The sequence below is a fragment of the Tenrec ecaudatus genome, chromosome 2 (assembly GCF_050624435.1).
Source record: "Tenrec ecaudatus isolate mTenEca1 chromosome 2, mTenEca1.hap1, whole genome shotgun sequence".
NCBI lineage: Eukaryota > Metazoa > Chordata > Mammalia > Afrosoricida > Tenrecidae > Tenrec > Tenrec ecaudatus.
This window is the reverse complement of record NC_134531.1, coordinates 12,312,988-12,328,632: the sequence shown is the minus strand read 5'-3', so window position 1 is coordinate 12,328,632 and position 15,645 is coordinate 12,312,988. Positions and strand designations below refer to the sequence as shown.

General features: G+C 41.7%; 1 protein-coding gene across 1 annotated transcript in view; it reads left to right on the top strand.

Moving 5' to 3' along the window:
* Positions 1-15,645, top strand: part of DNAH5 (dynein axonemal heavy chain 5) — a 378,136-nt gene that overhangs the window by 213,458 nt on the left and 149,033 nt on the right. Inside the window, exons 43-47 of the mRNA XM_075540865.1 lie at positions 3,277-3,518; positions 8,665-8,841; positions 10,527-10,728; positions 12,467-12,609; positions 13,699-13,833. Of these exons, the coding sequence (XP_075396980.1) occupies positions 3,277-3,518; positions 8,665-8,841; positions 10,527-10,728; positions 12,467-12,609; positions 13,699-13,833 (899 nt within the window). The remainder of the gene's footprint in view (positions 1-3,276; positions 3,519-8,664; positions 8,842-10,526; positions 10,729-12,466; positions 12,610-13,698; positions 13,834-15,645) is intronic.

Genomic DNA, 15,645 nt, shown 5'->3' with positions numbered 1-15,645 from the left:
TTGGAAAAAGCGCTTAAGGAGAATGGACAGTGTTGAGTAGAGTGAGTTTATTGTAACTATTTTTCACGGAATGTTTTTAAAAACATTACTCTTAATTAAGTACCCACCCCTGCCATGAAGTTGAGTCTGTCTTGTAGCGACCCTGTGTGAGCTTTTAAGACTGTACTGTTTATACAACTAAGCAACCACACTTTCTCCCATGGAGCTGCTCGAGGGTTTGAACTCCCAACCTGTGGTTAGCGGTCCAGTGCCTAAGTCAACCATTCCACCAGGGTTCCTTCAACCACAACCCTGAGAACGCATACACACAGGCACACACACACAATGATAGTCTATAAAATCAAAGAGAAACTGTACTTTTTTGGATATAGTGAAATTTGAATATAAAAAATGAAGTCCGTATTGAACTGAACACACTTCTATTTAGATGTAAGCAGGTGTTTGGTTCATCTTGAAACAAGCTTGCTAAGGGATAGGGCTTCTGTCTGTGAATATTCTTTCAAAATGAACTCTGCAAATTGAGCATAGTATCCCCAGAAGTTCAGATGGAGCTGGTATTCTCAGAGTTCCCCCCCCCCCGCCCCACACACACATACACGAACTGCATTGTGTGTACTCCTTGTCGGATGAGTAATAGAAGGGACAGTGAATGCAATTGCAGGGAGATAGAGGAACACGGACGACAGGAGATAAACAAGATATCTGGGTTCCTTCCTCTGGGCCAACCCTTTGGGTAACCATGAGTTATTGGCAAATGTGGCTGGTCACCGTTAACACCAAAGGCCCAAAGAGAAATGGCCCTGCTTCCTTTCCGAAGTATGCTGGTATTTGACAGTCTTGCTGTTTTTAATGCTGTATTGGAAGGACTTCTTCAACTTGGTTTTGTTCATGTATTTTAATTAATTTTGTTTCTAAGTTGTTCCAGTGACCCTGTTTAAACACAGACCAAGTAACCAAATGCTAGTTCAAAGACTAGGAGCTAATGGAATTTTTTGTTGTTATTGGCTTGTGTTATTTTTTCCTCAATAAAAGAAGCAATGCATATGTGATTTTTCCTTGAAATTTCAACTCTCATGATGAGATCATCATTTTACATGATGCATTAATTAGGATTTTCAAAGCCTCTCATTTGAAATTCAGATAATCCATGACGTACCACGCGGCTCCTTTCTCACGACACTGTTGTAAATTGACTCTGACGTAAATTGAAATCCTCTTAATTTTGTTACTGTTTTTGGGGGAGATTCCATTGCTATCTAGTCTTTAAGCAACAGCAGGTGAACATCTGGGAATTGTCCGAACCAAACCAAACCAAACCTCATTGCCATTGAGTCGATCCTGATTCATAGTGACTCTATAAGATAGGGTAGAACTTCCCCATGGGTTTCAAGACTGTAACTCTTTATGGGGGTAGAAAGCCTCATCCTTTTCCTTTGAAGTCACTGGTGGTTTTGAACTGCTGACTTTGTGATTAGCAGTCCATGCATATCCACTATGCCAACATCAGCCAATTCTGTGCTGCAGCATTGTATGTAGTACATGTTACTAATTGGCAAGATGGACCAACAAAAATAAAAACAATAAATATAGTAAGTATGGTTATAAGTATTTTATCTTGTTTGGATCCACAATCAATATTCATGGATGCAGCAGTCAAGAGATCAAATGATGCATTTAAATGTGTGAATCGTCTGCATAAGACCTTGTTGAAAAGCAAGGCTAAGGTACACTTGACCCAAGCCAAGCTATTTATTTTCACTTGCTTCTATGCATGTGATTGTTAGACATTGAATAAAGAAGACCTTAGAAGAATCAATGAATTTGAATTATGGTGCTGGCTAAGAATATTGAAAGTACCATGGACTGCCAAAAGAACAACAACAACAAAAAATCAGGCTTGGAGGAAGGACAGCCAGGAAGAAGAAAGGATGGAGAGACTTCGTGTCACTTCTATTGGACAGGTGGTCAGGAGAGACTAGTCCCTGGAGAAGGATATCATGCTTGGGAAAGCAGAAGGGCATCCAAAAAATGGGAAGACCCTCAATGAGATGTGTTGACACCGTGGCTAGACCAATGGACTAAACATAAAAACAATCATGAGGATGGTGCAGGACCAGCAGTGTCTCCTTCGTTGTACCTAGGGTCACTATGAGTTGGAGCAGCCTAGATGGGACCTAACAACCAGAAGTGTGTTCCCACCTAACATCTGAGCCTACTCAGGAACTATCTGTAGCATATCCCACTGATAGTCCATCGTGAAGACAAAATTAGAACCTAAGACTTGATCATGGTGAGAAAAGTCCGTGTTATGGGACTAAGAAGAGTGTTACTGTTACATGGGAAATCTAAATGCCTGTGGAACATTCTACCGAACTTCCCTTGCTGTTTTTCTCTTCAAATCTCTCATCACTGTTTAGAGTCAGGTTTTACGCCCCGTGTGTTTCTTAAACTGCTCAGCCATGGGCACTGTGACAGCCAGTTCACCGAGGTCACGTGTCAGTTCTGTCTATCCTTGTCCTGGCAGAGTCAATTCGACTCTTCTCCAAACTCTTTGTGCCTATGGTTCTGGGATACCTCATCCTGCTGGTTCTTCTCCTTCTTGACCTGCTTTGCTAGAAGTCTTGGAGAGACAGGAGGCTGAGGAGGAAGCTGCCCCTAGCCTCTGAACTGGAAGTCCAATTTCAAAGACTCCCTAGTTCTAGGCTCCTTCTCAAGGGAAAGAGTGTCCAGTCCATGTATTTCCATATTGTGTGTGTGTGAGCTGATGGCGTCCCAATCTTTATCACTAGCCTGCGCTCCCTTGAATTCTCAACACAACGACTCCAGTTAAATGTTTGCTAGATGTGCTTCACATTTACTGTGCGCCAACAGCGATCTGGGCCTCGATATGTCAAGTCCTCCCTGTTTTCTGAATGTATTTGTACCCCAAGTATACATTTCTCTCTTTATTTTAATATACTTCTCCTTAGAGTATACCCCATGGAGGTGGGGACATTGTCTTATTTAGAACAATATTCTTAACCCTCAAAAAAGTGGTGCCACATGCTCAATGAATATTATTTGTTCTATAAGCAAGTGACTTTTTAATTTGATTATGGGCCTCAAATAACTGTTATGTAAAGAACTGAAAAGCCCTACACGATAAGGTAAGGTAACCATTGATATCAAAATAGTATCTTAAAATTAATAAACATTGCATAAATTAAAATTTATTATAGAATACAATAAAATATTAGTATTGCTTCAATAAATATTATTTTTTGTGGGGTGTTCTAGGGGAACATATCTGGATAGTTCTTGATGGTCCAGTAGATGCCATCTGGATTGAAAATCTGAATTCTGTTTTGGATGATAACAAAACTCTAACCCTGGCCAACGGCGATCGAATCCCCATGGCGCCAAACTGCAAGATCATTTTTGAACCCCATAATATTGACAATGCTTCTCCTGCTACTGTCTCAAGAAACGGAATGGTCTTCATGAGCTCTTCTGTCCTTGACTGGCGCCCTATCCTTGAGGTTGGATTGGCATTTTTTCTTTTGTATACCCAAAAGGAATCGTGACTTTAGATTTGTGATGTTCAACATGTGGATGGTGGAGCAATTGCAAACAGTTGAATCAATAATCCTTCCACCCAGTCTCAGAGGATTGAATACTTAAAATATATATTTTCACCTTGGAGTTAACCTTTTAAACACATATTCATTCACTAGATATTTGGACACATCTTATTCAGAATATTAATTTCAAGATTATTTTAAAAATTGCATATAAGAAAAAGGTTTTGAAGCACAATAGCCATTATGCTCATTTTCAGTTTATACTTGGGAAATAATATTTCAGGTAATTTTGCTTCAATTCATGGTGTATTATTTTACAACTATCAATATATTCTAGCTTATCTTGACTGTAATCAGATTATATGCAAGTGCATTGCATATTTAGATATTGTCTAAAATAAATACTATAATGTAAACTGGAAGGCTTGTTAGATAAACCATTTGGAAAAGCTCTTTTTATATAGTTGGGCAAATTTATGGTTTTCCTTTGTATGATATTTTAGAGTATGATTTGGTTCTTAGGAATTAAACTTATGAATTAATAATTGAAATAAAATAGATGTTTCAAATATATAAAAAGAATATCATTACGTTTTTGTACATCTCTTTCTTCTTGGTTATAAGTTCTGATAATGTTTTTCTGGAATTTACAAAAACCGGTGTTGAAAATGGTTTAGATTTGGCCAAGAGGAAGATATTAGCAAAGAGAAGATGAGATAGAAAAATGGTGTGAATATTGATTTGTTGCTTAGATACTTATTAAAGTTCTTGGCTTTCACAATTGCATAATAGTTTAAGGAAGATACGGAGCAGGGAGTCTCAATATTTCCTGTTGCAGGAAAATAAAATTGCTTATGGCAGCATTAAAAAAGAGATGGTTGGAAGACCTCCAAATTCTAGCCAATTAGTCTCTCTGGATCTAGGATTCTTTTTTTTTTAATGTGTTCAAAGACATCATATGCAATTCTGTCATACATCCAGGTGTATGAAAGGGTTAGTCCTGGTAGACTAAAGAAACAAATCCAGGGAGACTAATATGTGTAAATAAGGAAGAACTTTATATACAGAGCAACTGAATATTCAGAAAACAGCCCAGCCCAGTCCATAGTCTGATATTAACTCATATGTCTGATAAAAATCTATAAAGTCCTCTTCTGACTCATGAACGCATGCAATGATGGCGGATGCAGGAAGATCACAGGCCAGTGGGTGGAAAGTCTTGTGGATCCAGTGGGGTTGTAAGTATCTCAGCATTGGCAGGGGTCTCCATGTGGTTTCTTCAACTCCAGAACTCTGACTGTCTCAGGGTAGCTTCATGTGGCTTCTCCTCAGAAATGTCTCTCAGGGAGTGAGCTGAGAGAATCTCTTGCCTCCAAGGAGGAAATACAGGAGTTCCCAGAATCCTCAGGAGAAGACCCTGCCCACACAGAGACCTCATTGACTAGGTCCTGATTTATAGACTAGATTCCACCCCTATATTCTTAATCCTTAAATCGACACCAGATTTTACAGCCACCACACCAACCTTGGAACCGGATACAATGATCTCCAATTGAAAAGTGACATTTGTTCTAAAACAGCACAAATTCACAAATAAAAATAAAAGGCTTTTAAACTAGAAGCTAGTGAATAGGTCATGACCAGGAATTGCTGGTTGTTAATAATAACCAGTGAATATGCAGAGTTTGCTATTTGTGAAGATATGCTTCTATGTCGTCTGCTCATGTTGAGGTTGAATAACACCTAAGGCCACATCCACATACTGTTTTCTGTTCTGTTGTTGAAAACACTCAGGCATAGCATTGCCTGTCCCATCACCATCTTCCAAACCATGGCTATGTTCAGCCTCGGGTGGCAGCCACTGTGTCAGTCCACCTAATTCAAGACCTTCCTTGCTGTTGTTGACTCCCTGCTTTTGATGTCCAGGTACTGGTCCTCCTGATAGCATGTCCCAGGACATGCAATGCACTTTATTAAGGCCTACTCTGCATTCAGGAGGCAGCTCTCCCCCGGTCGTATTTTGAGTGCCTTCCAACCTGAAGAGTCTACCTTTTGATGCTATATCAGACAATACTCATTGCTCTAAGATGTTCCCTGGCCTGTAAAGGTTTTCTTATAAAGCCTACAAGGTTTTCTCTGCCCAGTTATTTTATGTTTTTTATTCTTTTATTGGGAGCTCTTACAGATAGTGTAACATTCCATAGTTCAGTCACATCGAGCAGGATTGTACCCTTGTTACCACCATCAGTTTCAAAACGATCTACTACTTCTTGGCCTCTCTGATATCCACTCCCTTTTATAACCCCCCTAATGTACATATTGGCCATATCTTACACTATCTAATACATCCATTCACCTTCGATTATGTTGTTTGCTCCCATCGCATGGGGTTACATAGTCATCATTGCTATCCGCTTCTGCTTCCCCCGCCCCCTCTCTTCCTGAGCGCTCAGGAAACCGTTACTCCCATTACTTTTTCTGGGGGATTATCTATGTTGGCTTCCATGCATCCGAAGATCTTAATTATACCAACGACCACACGCAAGTCTAACAAGTTAATGAGGTAGAACTGAAACCATCATAACGGAAGGAAATGTTAGAGGATATTTATGTGTTTCATCAATGTTATACCAAGTCCTGGATATATCATCCCTTCCTTTTGGCCCGTCTGTGAGGAACTGTCCAATAATCTTACAGGTGGGTTTGGGGTCTCCATTACATCCATACTCCTTCACATTGATTTTGTTGCTTATTTTTGGTCTTCTGATACCCATTCCCATCAATACCTCATGACCACACAGACTTGTGTGCTTTTTCTATGTGGGCTTTGTTACTTCCCTGCTAGATGGCCACTTGTTTAACTTCAAGTCTTTAAGATCTCAGACCCCATTTCTTTTCATAGCTGGGCATGATCAGATTGTTTCACCACATTTGCTTATGCACCCATTTTGCCCTCAGGTATTGTGTGGGCAAAATGAGTGTCATACGATGCCACATTGTTAGAACAGACTGTTCTTGTACTGAAGTAAGATTTAAGAAGAGGCCCAAAGTCCATGCACTTCCTTGCTGTATTTACATATATATCCATATAAACAAATACACCTAAATTTATATGTTTAAATATTCACCTCTCTCTCACTCTCTATATACATATATACATATTTTCCCTTGTTCCTTCCTCTCTCCTTCCGTCTGGCCAGTTCATTCAGAAGTAGAGCATCAGGCCCTTCTTCTAGACGGCCTCAGTGTGGAAGCTGTGTCTAACTGGTCACCATGGGTGACCCTGCTTGCATTTGAAATACTGGAGGAATAGCTGCCAGCATCACAGCAGGCCACAAGCTACCAAATATGACAAACTTCCAGACAAGTGGTGGAATATTTTTAAAATATGTTTTTTAAATGTTGCCGTCTCTTCTTTGAAACGGTTAGGAATGAGAAAGACGCACTGAGGGTCAGATTGTGAATAATTGGAGCAGCGGAATGTAACTACTTGAGGCTTGTGAGAGGACTGGCCAGCTGAGGGGTTTGTGGATGAGACTCTGTCAGCTTCACGAAACCACGCTGTGTGATTTTGCGGTGCCTGTGGTTTCTGGGCTTCATCATCGATAAAGTGTGTGCAGTTCTTGTCGCTGGGGAGCGATGAGAAATTCATGTATTAATGAATAATTCAGACCCAACACTGCATTTCTCCACTCCTGCTTATTGAAACAGAATGTTCTTGGTTTTAGAGTCTCCAAGTGTTTCTTAGAATATTGAGAGGAGGCCTGAACAGAACCCATACTCCCACCAGAGTGCTTCTCCACTTAGGGAAATAAGTGTTGTGTTTATACCTCATATAAATACAGACTTTGTTGTCTTGACTGCTCTTTGACATCTTCCTAAATCATTCATTCATTAAATTAAAAAGGAACGGAAAGAATTGTGGTCAATGTTTGTTTCTGCCTTAAGAAAAAAATCTGGTCATGGGTTCTAACATTCATTATCTGTCCTTTTATTGTTTCCCAAATTCATTTTACATCTGTGCATCCTCATTTACGTTTAGCGTGTTTTTTTTTTTACATCTAACATGTTTTAATCAAGAGGTGGAAACTGTTTCTCCACCTTGATCCAAAGTATTTTAGGGTAGTCATTGGGTTTTGTGTAGTAACTGGCTCCTGAAGCCCCACCCTCTGGATTTGCATTCTGGGCAGGCTACTTCAATTCCTTTGGCCTCAGTGACTTCAGCTTTAAAGGTGGGATAATAGCAGATCTGTTCTGAGAATTAGATGAGCTAATAAATAAGCATGCTGATAGCAAAACCTGCTTGCGGTAGCTACAAAATTTCATGCCAACTTCAAGGTATAAAAGTGTAGGGGTGAAGTCTAGTCTGTCAATCAGGTCACAGCATGATGGTTCCTCCTTGTGGATGTGACCTCCTCATAAGGAGGGGCCTGGGAAACTCCCCCCTGGCCCCCGTCTTCACCTTGACTGACAGGAGCCTTGGAGATGTGTCCACAGTCATTGGATCCACAAGACTTTGTCCCCACAGGCCTGTGATTTTCCTGTGTTTTGCATCCTTGGGTGTGGCTGCATGAATCTGAAGAGGGATTTATGGACTAGTATTGGATTTACAGGTTTGAATTGGACTGGGCTGGAGAATTTTCATGATACATAATTACTTCTTGATATAAAGCTCTTTCTTACACATATATGAGTGTCTCTGGATTGGTTTCTTTAGTAACGTGGCCTAACACGTGTGCACCATATGTTAGATGACATCATCATTATTATAATTGCTAGCAGTCATATTACTAGGAGGTCTGATGGTATAGTGGGTTAGTCTCACTTCAAGGTCAGTAGTGTGAAACCACCAGTCGCTCTGCAGGAGAAAGATGAGGCTTTCTATTACCATAAAGAATTAGGGTCTCCGAAACCCACTGGGGCAGTTCTACTCTGTTCTGTAGGGTCACTATTGGTGACAGATGGATGGCAGTGGGCTTGGTGTTTGGTTTATTATTATTGTTGCTTTAAACAACAACAACAACAAAACCCCCTCTGCCTCTGAAGAGCCATTTTCCTGGTGTGCTACTAAATCCCATTCATGCACGAATCTGTGAACCTACAGGGTTTTCTTAAAAAGCGCTCGCCTCAAGAAGCAGAGATTCTCCGTCAGCTGTACACAGAGTCTTTTCCAGAGCTGTATCGCTTCAGTGTTCAGAACCTGGAATACAAGATGGAGATGCTTGAAGCCTTTATCATCATGCAAAGCATCAATATGCTTCAGGGCCTGATCCCTCCAAAGGTAAACTGGTCGATTTTCAAGAACGCTCCCTTTTTAGGGGCTATGTTGTGTGTATGGAAGAGATTGAAAGTGCCACAGACAGCCAAAAGCACAAACGCATCTGTCTGGGAAGAAGTACCGTCAATGCTCCCTAAGGGGAGGGTGATGAGAGATCAGCTCAGGTGCTTTGGACAAGTTATCCAAAGAGACCTGTCTCTGGATTAGGAGGACATGGGTTTGGTAAATAAGAAGGTCAGTGAAATAAAAAAGGACGAACCTGAACGAGGTGGGTTTACACAGTGTCTGCAACCACGGGCTCAAACTTAACCAGAACCGCGAGGAGGGCACAGGGCCAGGAAGTGGTTCGTTTTGTTGTACATTGATCACTATGAGTCGGGACCAACTTGAGGGCACCTCACACACATAACATATAACATACAACATATTGTATAATGAGTCAACCCAAACCCAAACTCACTGCCATCTAGTGGATGCCAATGATAGTGACCCTATAGGACAGGGTAGAACTGCCCCCATGAGTTTACCAGACTGTCACTCTTTACAGAAGTAGAAAAGCTTGTCTTTCTCCCAAGAAACAGCTGGTGGTTTCAAACTGCTGACCTTTCAGATCCTAGCCCAGCCATACAGTGGTGTAACCACTACTCCACCAGGGCTCCTGCATAAAGTCCCATTCTTGAAACTTGATTTTGTTAAAACTAGGGTGAAAGAGGTGTGTGTGTGTGAGATGTTGTTGTTAGATGCCATTGAGTTGGTTCTCCCTCGTAGTGACCCTTGGCACAACAGAAGGAAACACTGCCTAGTCTTCGGCCATCCTCACCGTGGCCATGTTGAGCCCATTGTTGAGGCCATTGTGCCAGTCCATCTCAGAGGTCTGTTTTTTTCTTTCTCTCTTTCTTTCTTTCTTTCTTTCTCTCTCTCTCTCTCTCTCTCTCTCTCTCTCTCTCTCTCTCTCTCTCTCTCTCTCTCTCTTTCTTTCTTTCTTTCTTTCTTTCTTTCTTTCACAGATGGTCCACTTTACCAAGCATGATATCCTTCTTCAGGGGAACTGGTCTCTTGATAAGATGTCCAAAGTGAGTGAGACAAAGTCTCTCCATCCTTGCTTCTCAGGAGCATTCAGGCTGTACTTCTTCCAAGACAGATCTGTTTGTCCTTCCAGGATCAAACGCATCCCTTCTTCTTGGGTCTTCCTTCTCCCTGGTCCAGCTTTCACATCGATAGGAAGTGATTGATTGAAATGGCCTGGGCTAGTGTTCACGTTTGGAACATAGATCTAGTAGTTTGCTTTTTGGCCTTTCTTCATTTCTGCGTTTCACAAGGAATACCTGGGTGGCACAGATGATGGCAATCAGGACTATTAACCCAAAGGTTTGGAGTTCAAACAGAGGGACCGAGGATATAGGACTAGGTGATCTATACCTGAAAACCCATAGCCTTGAAAATCTTATGGTGCAGTTCTACCCTGCATGTATGGGGTCACAAGTGGTTGGAATAGACTGCTGGTTACTAACAAAAACAACATTTTCCCACAAAGCTATCTTGGTCATTAATTCCCCTTCAACTTTATCTGCCCTCCCTTGTTTTCCTCCTGGGGAAACGTGTTCCTCTGACATTCCATCGAAGCCCCAAAGCAAAATTTTGGCTTGAGACACTCTACTAAAACATATTCATTGATGGCGTGTCCACAGGAGCAAGGTGGGGAGGTAACATCCGAACACTTGGGAAGATTGTACGTCTTCTCGCTGATGTGGAGCATTGGGGCCATTCTGGAACTGGACGGTCGACGCCGGGTGGAGCACTGGCTACGCTCCCAGGATGCACTGACCTTGGACCTGCCCACGCTGGTGGGCGAGGAAGACACCATGTTTGACTATTATGTGACACCAGACGGTGAGACACTCACTTGTATTCCTGTGTTTTCTACCCCTTCCCCTCCAAAGGACTAATATTTCATTAAAATGTTATTCTAAATGGGCCTTTAAGACTCTTGGACATAAAACTGAAACGGACAATTTCATAAGAAAGTTGATGTTAATGAATGGGTGATTTCCTTTTAAATCTTTTAGTTGGATTGTGCTGCTGCAGTGCACATTCTCCTCTGTTAGGTATCTTTGCTAGGAGCGCTGGGGGAGGGTTAAGCCGTCCGTACGAACCGAAAAGCTCTCTCTTTGAACCCACCCACTGGGGACAGGCTTGATGATCTTACCCGGGAAGGATCACAGCCTAGAACACCTATGAGGCAGCTCTACTCTGTTACATGGGGCTGCTGTTGCTGTCGTTAGGTGCCTTAGTGTCGGCTCTGGCCCATAGCGACCCTGTGCATAACGGAACAAAACACTGCACGGTCCTGCGCCGTCCTCACAGCGGTTCCTGTGGATGAGCCCATCAGTGCAGCTACTGTGCCAATCTATCACCTTGAGGGTCTTCCTCTGTTTTGCTGTCCTTCCACTTTACCAAACAGGAAGTCCTTTTCTGGGTCTGATCTCTCCTGACAACATGTCCAAAGTATGTGAGGTGAAGTCGCCCCATCCTTGCCTCGCAGGAGAGCTCTGACATCACTGCTTCCAAGACAGACCAGTTTGCCCTCTTAGCAGTTCAGGGTCCCTGCAATATCCTTCTCCATCACCACAATTCAGACACATCACCTCTTCTTTGGACTTCTTTATTCAGTGTCCAACTTGCACATGTATATGGTGCAATGGAGAAACTGACAGACAAGTGGTGGCATGAGGTTGTTATGAGTCAGAAAAGCAGACTCAGCTGTGGTAATTACAACTAAAACAGATACTGTTGTGCACTGAATTTTCAACAATTTAACAACAGCTTTTAAGAAGTTTCAACTTGGATCCATTTCAGCATTCTTTTAATGTTTGGTTGTTAAGTATCGTCATGGAGATGGTTCCAACTCATAGCAACCGCATGTGCCACGGACACCGCCCGGCCCTGCTCCATCATCACCATGTTAGGTTTGAGCCCTTTGCTGCAGTTTCTTTCAATGGAATCGGCAATTTCAATGTGATTTACTGTTTGAAATGTTGGTTACAAAATGCATTGGTAACTATGCTGCATCTAAACATATTGCACCTTGATAGATGGGTAGATAAGTAGCTCCTGTTAAGTGGACTCCAATCCATGGCCACCATAAGTATGAAGAAAAGCAAATGTCTGGTGTGACCCCATCCTATTGCTGATGTGCCTGAGCCATTATGTAGGTGGTGACTATCTGACCAACTGTCTTCCTCTCCCCTGTTGGTCCTCTACTCAGCAAATAAGTTACCGTGCAGCTATTGGTCCTTTTTGATGATGTATCCCAAAGCAAGCCAGTTGGACAGTGTTCTGTGGGGATCTATAAGGTTGTCATTGGCTAATTTCTAGAAAAAGATCACCAGGCCTTTCTTCCTGGTCCACCCTAGTGGGGAAGCTCTGCTAAAACACAGCAACATGCACGTCTCCACTGATTGATGGCGGTGGTTGTGTGATGTGCGCTGGGCAATATAATCAATTCTCTGATTTTACCACGGTGTTTGGAAGGTGCCTTGTTATGATTTCAATGATGCCTGCCTCTTACAAATAGGTGTCAACTCATTAATAGGAAGATCAAGATCTGCATGCGCTCTGTTCCCCTCAGGTAAATGGATGCATTGGAATACCTGTACTGAGGAGTTTGTGTACCCCTCCCACACCACCCCGGAATATGGCTCCATCCTGGTGCCCAACGTGGATAATGTGAGGACTGACTTCCTAATTAAAACCATTGCCAAACAGGGAAAGGTACAGCTTTCTATTTTATTGAATGTTTATTGTTGCCAGGTGCTGTTGAGTCCATTCTAACCCACGGGGCACCACTGAAGGAAACACTGCCTGGTCCTGCGCCATGCTCACAGTTGTTCCTGTGCCTGAGCTCATGGTTGCAGCCCCTGTGTCCATCCATCTTGCGATGGGCCTTCCTCTTTTCCCGGCATCTCCACTCTATCAAGTATGGTGTCCTCTTGGGGGACTGGTATCTCCTGATCGCAAGTCCAAAGTATATGAGAGGAAGTCTCACCACCCTTGCTTCTAAGGAGCATTCTGCCTGGACTTCTTCCAAGACAGATTTGTTGGTTCTTTTGGCAGTCCACAATACTTTCAGTATTCCTTGTCAACACTGTAATTCAAATGCACCCATTCTTCTTTGGTTTTCCTTATTCAGTGTCCAACTTTCACATGCAGAAGAGGCGATTGAAAATACCATACATGCCATTTGAACATGTCAAGTAGCCTGAATTTATTTTACAATGATTTACAGTTTGAAATGTAGGTTACCAAATGCGTGGATAACTATATGATATCTAAAATTATTTATTACACATATAGATATAGATATATAGATAGGTATAGGTATAGAGATAGAGATAGATATAGATATAGATACAGATAGATAAGTAGCTCCTGTTAAGTGGACCCCAACAGCTGGCCACCTTATGCATGAGAAAAGCAGGTGTCCGCTGTGACTCCATCCCACTGCGATGTGTCTGAGGTCACTATGTGGGGACTATCTGACCAATGGTTTTCTTCTCCCTGCTGGTCCTCTACTATGGCAAATATGATGCCCTCCGGCTATTGATCCTTCCTTATGATGTGTCCCGAAGCAACATGAAACATGATGTGTTTCATGTTGCCATTTAGAATGAATGGTATTACTCAAGCTCATAGAATTCTTTTAGTACCTCTCCTTAATAATAATTATGTTTGAATATTTGCTATTGCCATGAAGTAATTAGGTCTCCTGTATTAGTTGAAAGTAAACATTGACCAGTCCCAAAGAGAAGTTTTTTGTTGTTTTAATTTTATTGTATTTCTTCCGCAACTCTTCTATTTCAGGCTGTGCTATTAATTGGTGAACAAGGAACAGCCAAAACTGTCATAATCAAGGGATTCATGTCAAAATATGATCCTGAAAATCATATGGTGAAGAGTCTGAACTTTTCTTCTGCAACCACCCCCCTGATGTTTCAGGTACTGGCTTTTGAGATGATCAACAAGCTCGAATCTGCCCGCTCATAGAGGTCCTACCCTCTATATTGGGTGTCAGAGAATGTAAAACTTTATATCTTTCTTTATCGAATGATTGGGGAGTTTGAATGACTGACCTTTTGGTTTTCAGCCTAATGCCTAGCAGATAGTGCTGCCGTGGCTTCTTTCGTAAGTTTTGGCTGTAATAAGCTTTGTAAGCCCAAAGATCTCCACTCTTCTGCCTCTGTTGAACTTCATGTGTACTTCTGCAGCGGTGCAAACCCCCCTTTGTATATCCTACTACCATCCAAGAACTATAGAATTTGTCTTCAGGTAGATTATAATTGAATCTAAAATTATAGAGAAATTAAAGAATGTATTCAAAGTCGTAAAGATTTCCATCGTGCTCAAACAAGGTGGAAGAACCCAATCCACAACAGAAAACATGACCATTTACTTCCCCACCTAACCATATACTCTAGTAGCCTTGTATTATGTGGGTGTCAATATTATTTTAGTCTTTAAACTTGAAGTAAGGAGCTCTGGTGGCTTCCCGGGTTACACGTTGGGCTACTAACTGAAATGTTGGCAGTTCCGATCCACCAGCCACTCTTTAAGACAAAGCTCTGCTGGTCTGCTTTCATAAACATCTGTAGTCTCAAAAACCCTAAGAATTCTGCTCTGCCCTATAGGCTCACTGTGAGTTGGAGTCAAGTCAATTGCAGTGGGGTTAAACTTGGAGTTTTCATTGATGGGTTTCGTTGGATCAAAGGCTATTAATTTGTCTAATAAAATGCTTTTCAAATCTCTTCCCCCCGCCCCCCGCCCCCTTAGCTGCCACTACCTAGTTTACTTCCTCAAGTTCACAGCAGGTTATCAGCTTGGAAGAATCCCCCACTCTTGGTCCAAGACTAATTCTCTAGACCCTATTCCAATGTCTGTATCCTATCCTTATTATTTCCTGACTTAACGTTCTATAACGGCTCCATTATCAACTGCAATAAGAAACAAAACCTTAGAGTCTTAGCATTTAGAAGAACTTACCTTATGATTTCATAGAGATGTGAAAAAGCAAGCCTTTCGGTTGTAAAAAATGAAGCCATCAGACATGGCTGGGTTTGCCATAGATGAATGGTTCTTTTACTTCTGGTCCGAGGTTGTTAAAGGCTCTATGGCAGCGATTCTCAACCTTCCTAATGCCATGGCCCTTTCATACAGTTCCTCATGTTGTGGTGACCCCCCCAACCATAAAATTATTTTCATTGCTACTTCATAACTGATTTTGATACTTTTATGATCTGGGCAAACCCTGTGAAAGGGTCTTTTGACCCTTAAGGTGTCGCGACCCACAGGTTGAATACCGCTGCTCAAGGGGATCTGAGGAGGACAACCTAAGTGGCAATTTGTGTCTAAACCATTGCAAAATCATCTCATCTTTCATTTACTAGAACATCCACACTTTGCCAAAAAGGTACACTTAATAAATTATAAAAGGGAGTGGAATTTTGGAGGAAATTTTAGATTAACATGAATATTACTCGATTAACTTTCCAGTTCTTTCATTATTTCAAAGGAAAGTTCAAAAGACAATGAAAATAATTGGGGGTTTATATAACTAGATAAATGGAGAAATGGTTGAAGTTATGAAGGATTTTTTTCTGGTTGGATCCACAATCAATGGTCATGGAAGTGGCAGTCAAGGGATCAAAAGATATATTGCATTAGGTAAATCTACTGCACAAGACCTCTTGAGAGTGTTGAAGAGCAAGAATGCTACTTTGAGAAATAAGGTGGGCTTCACCCATGACATGGTAT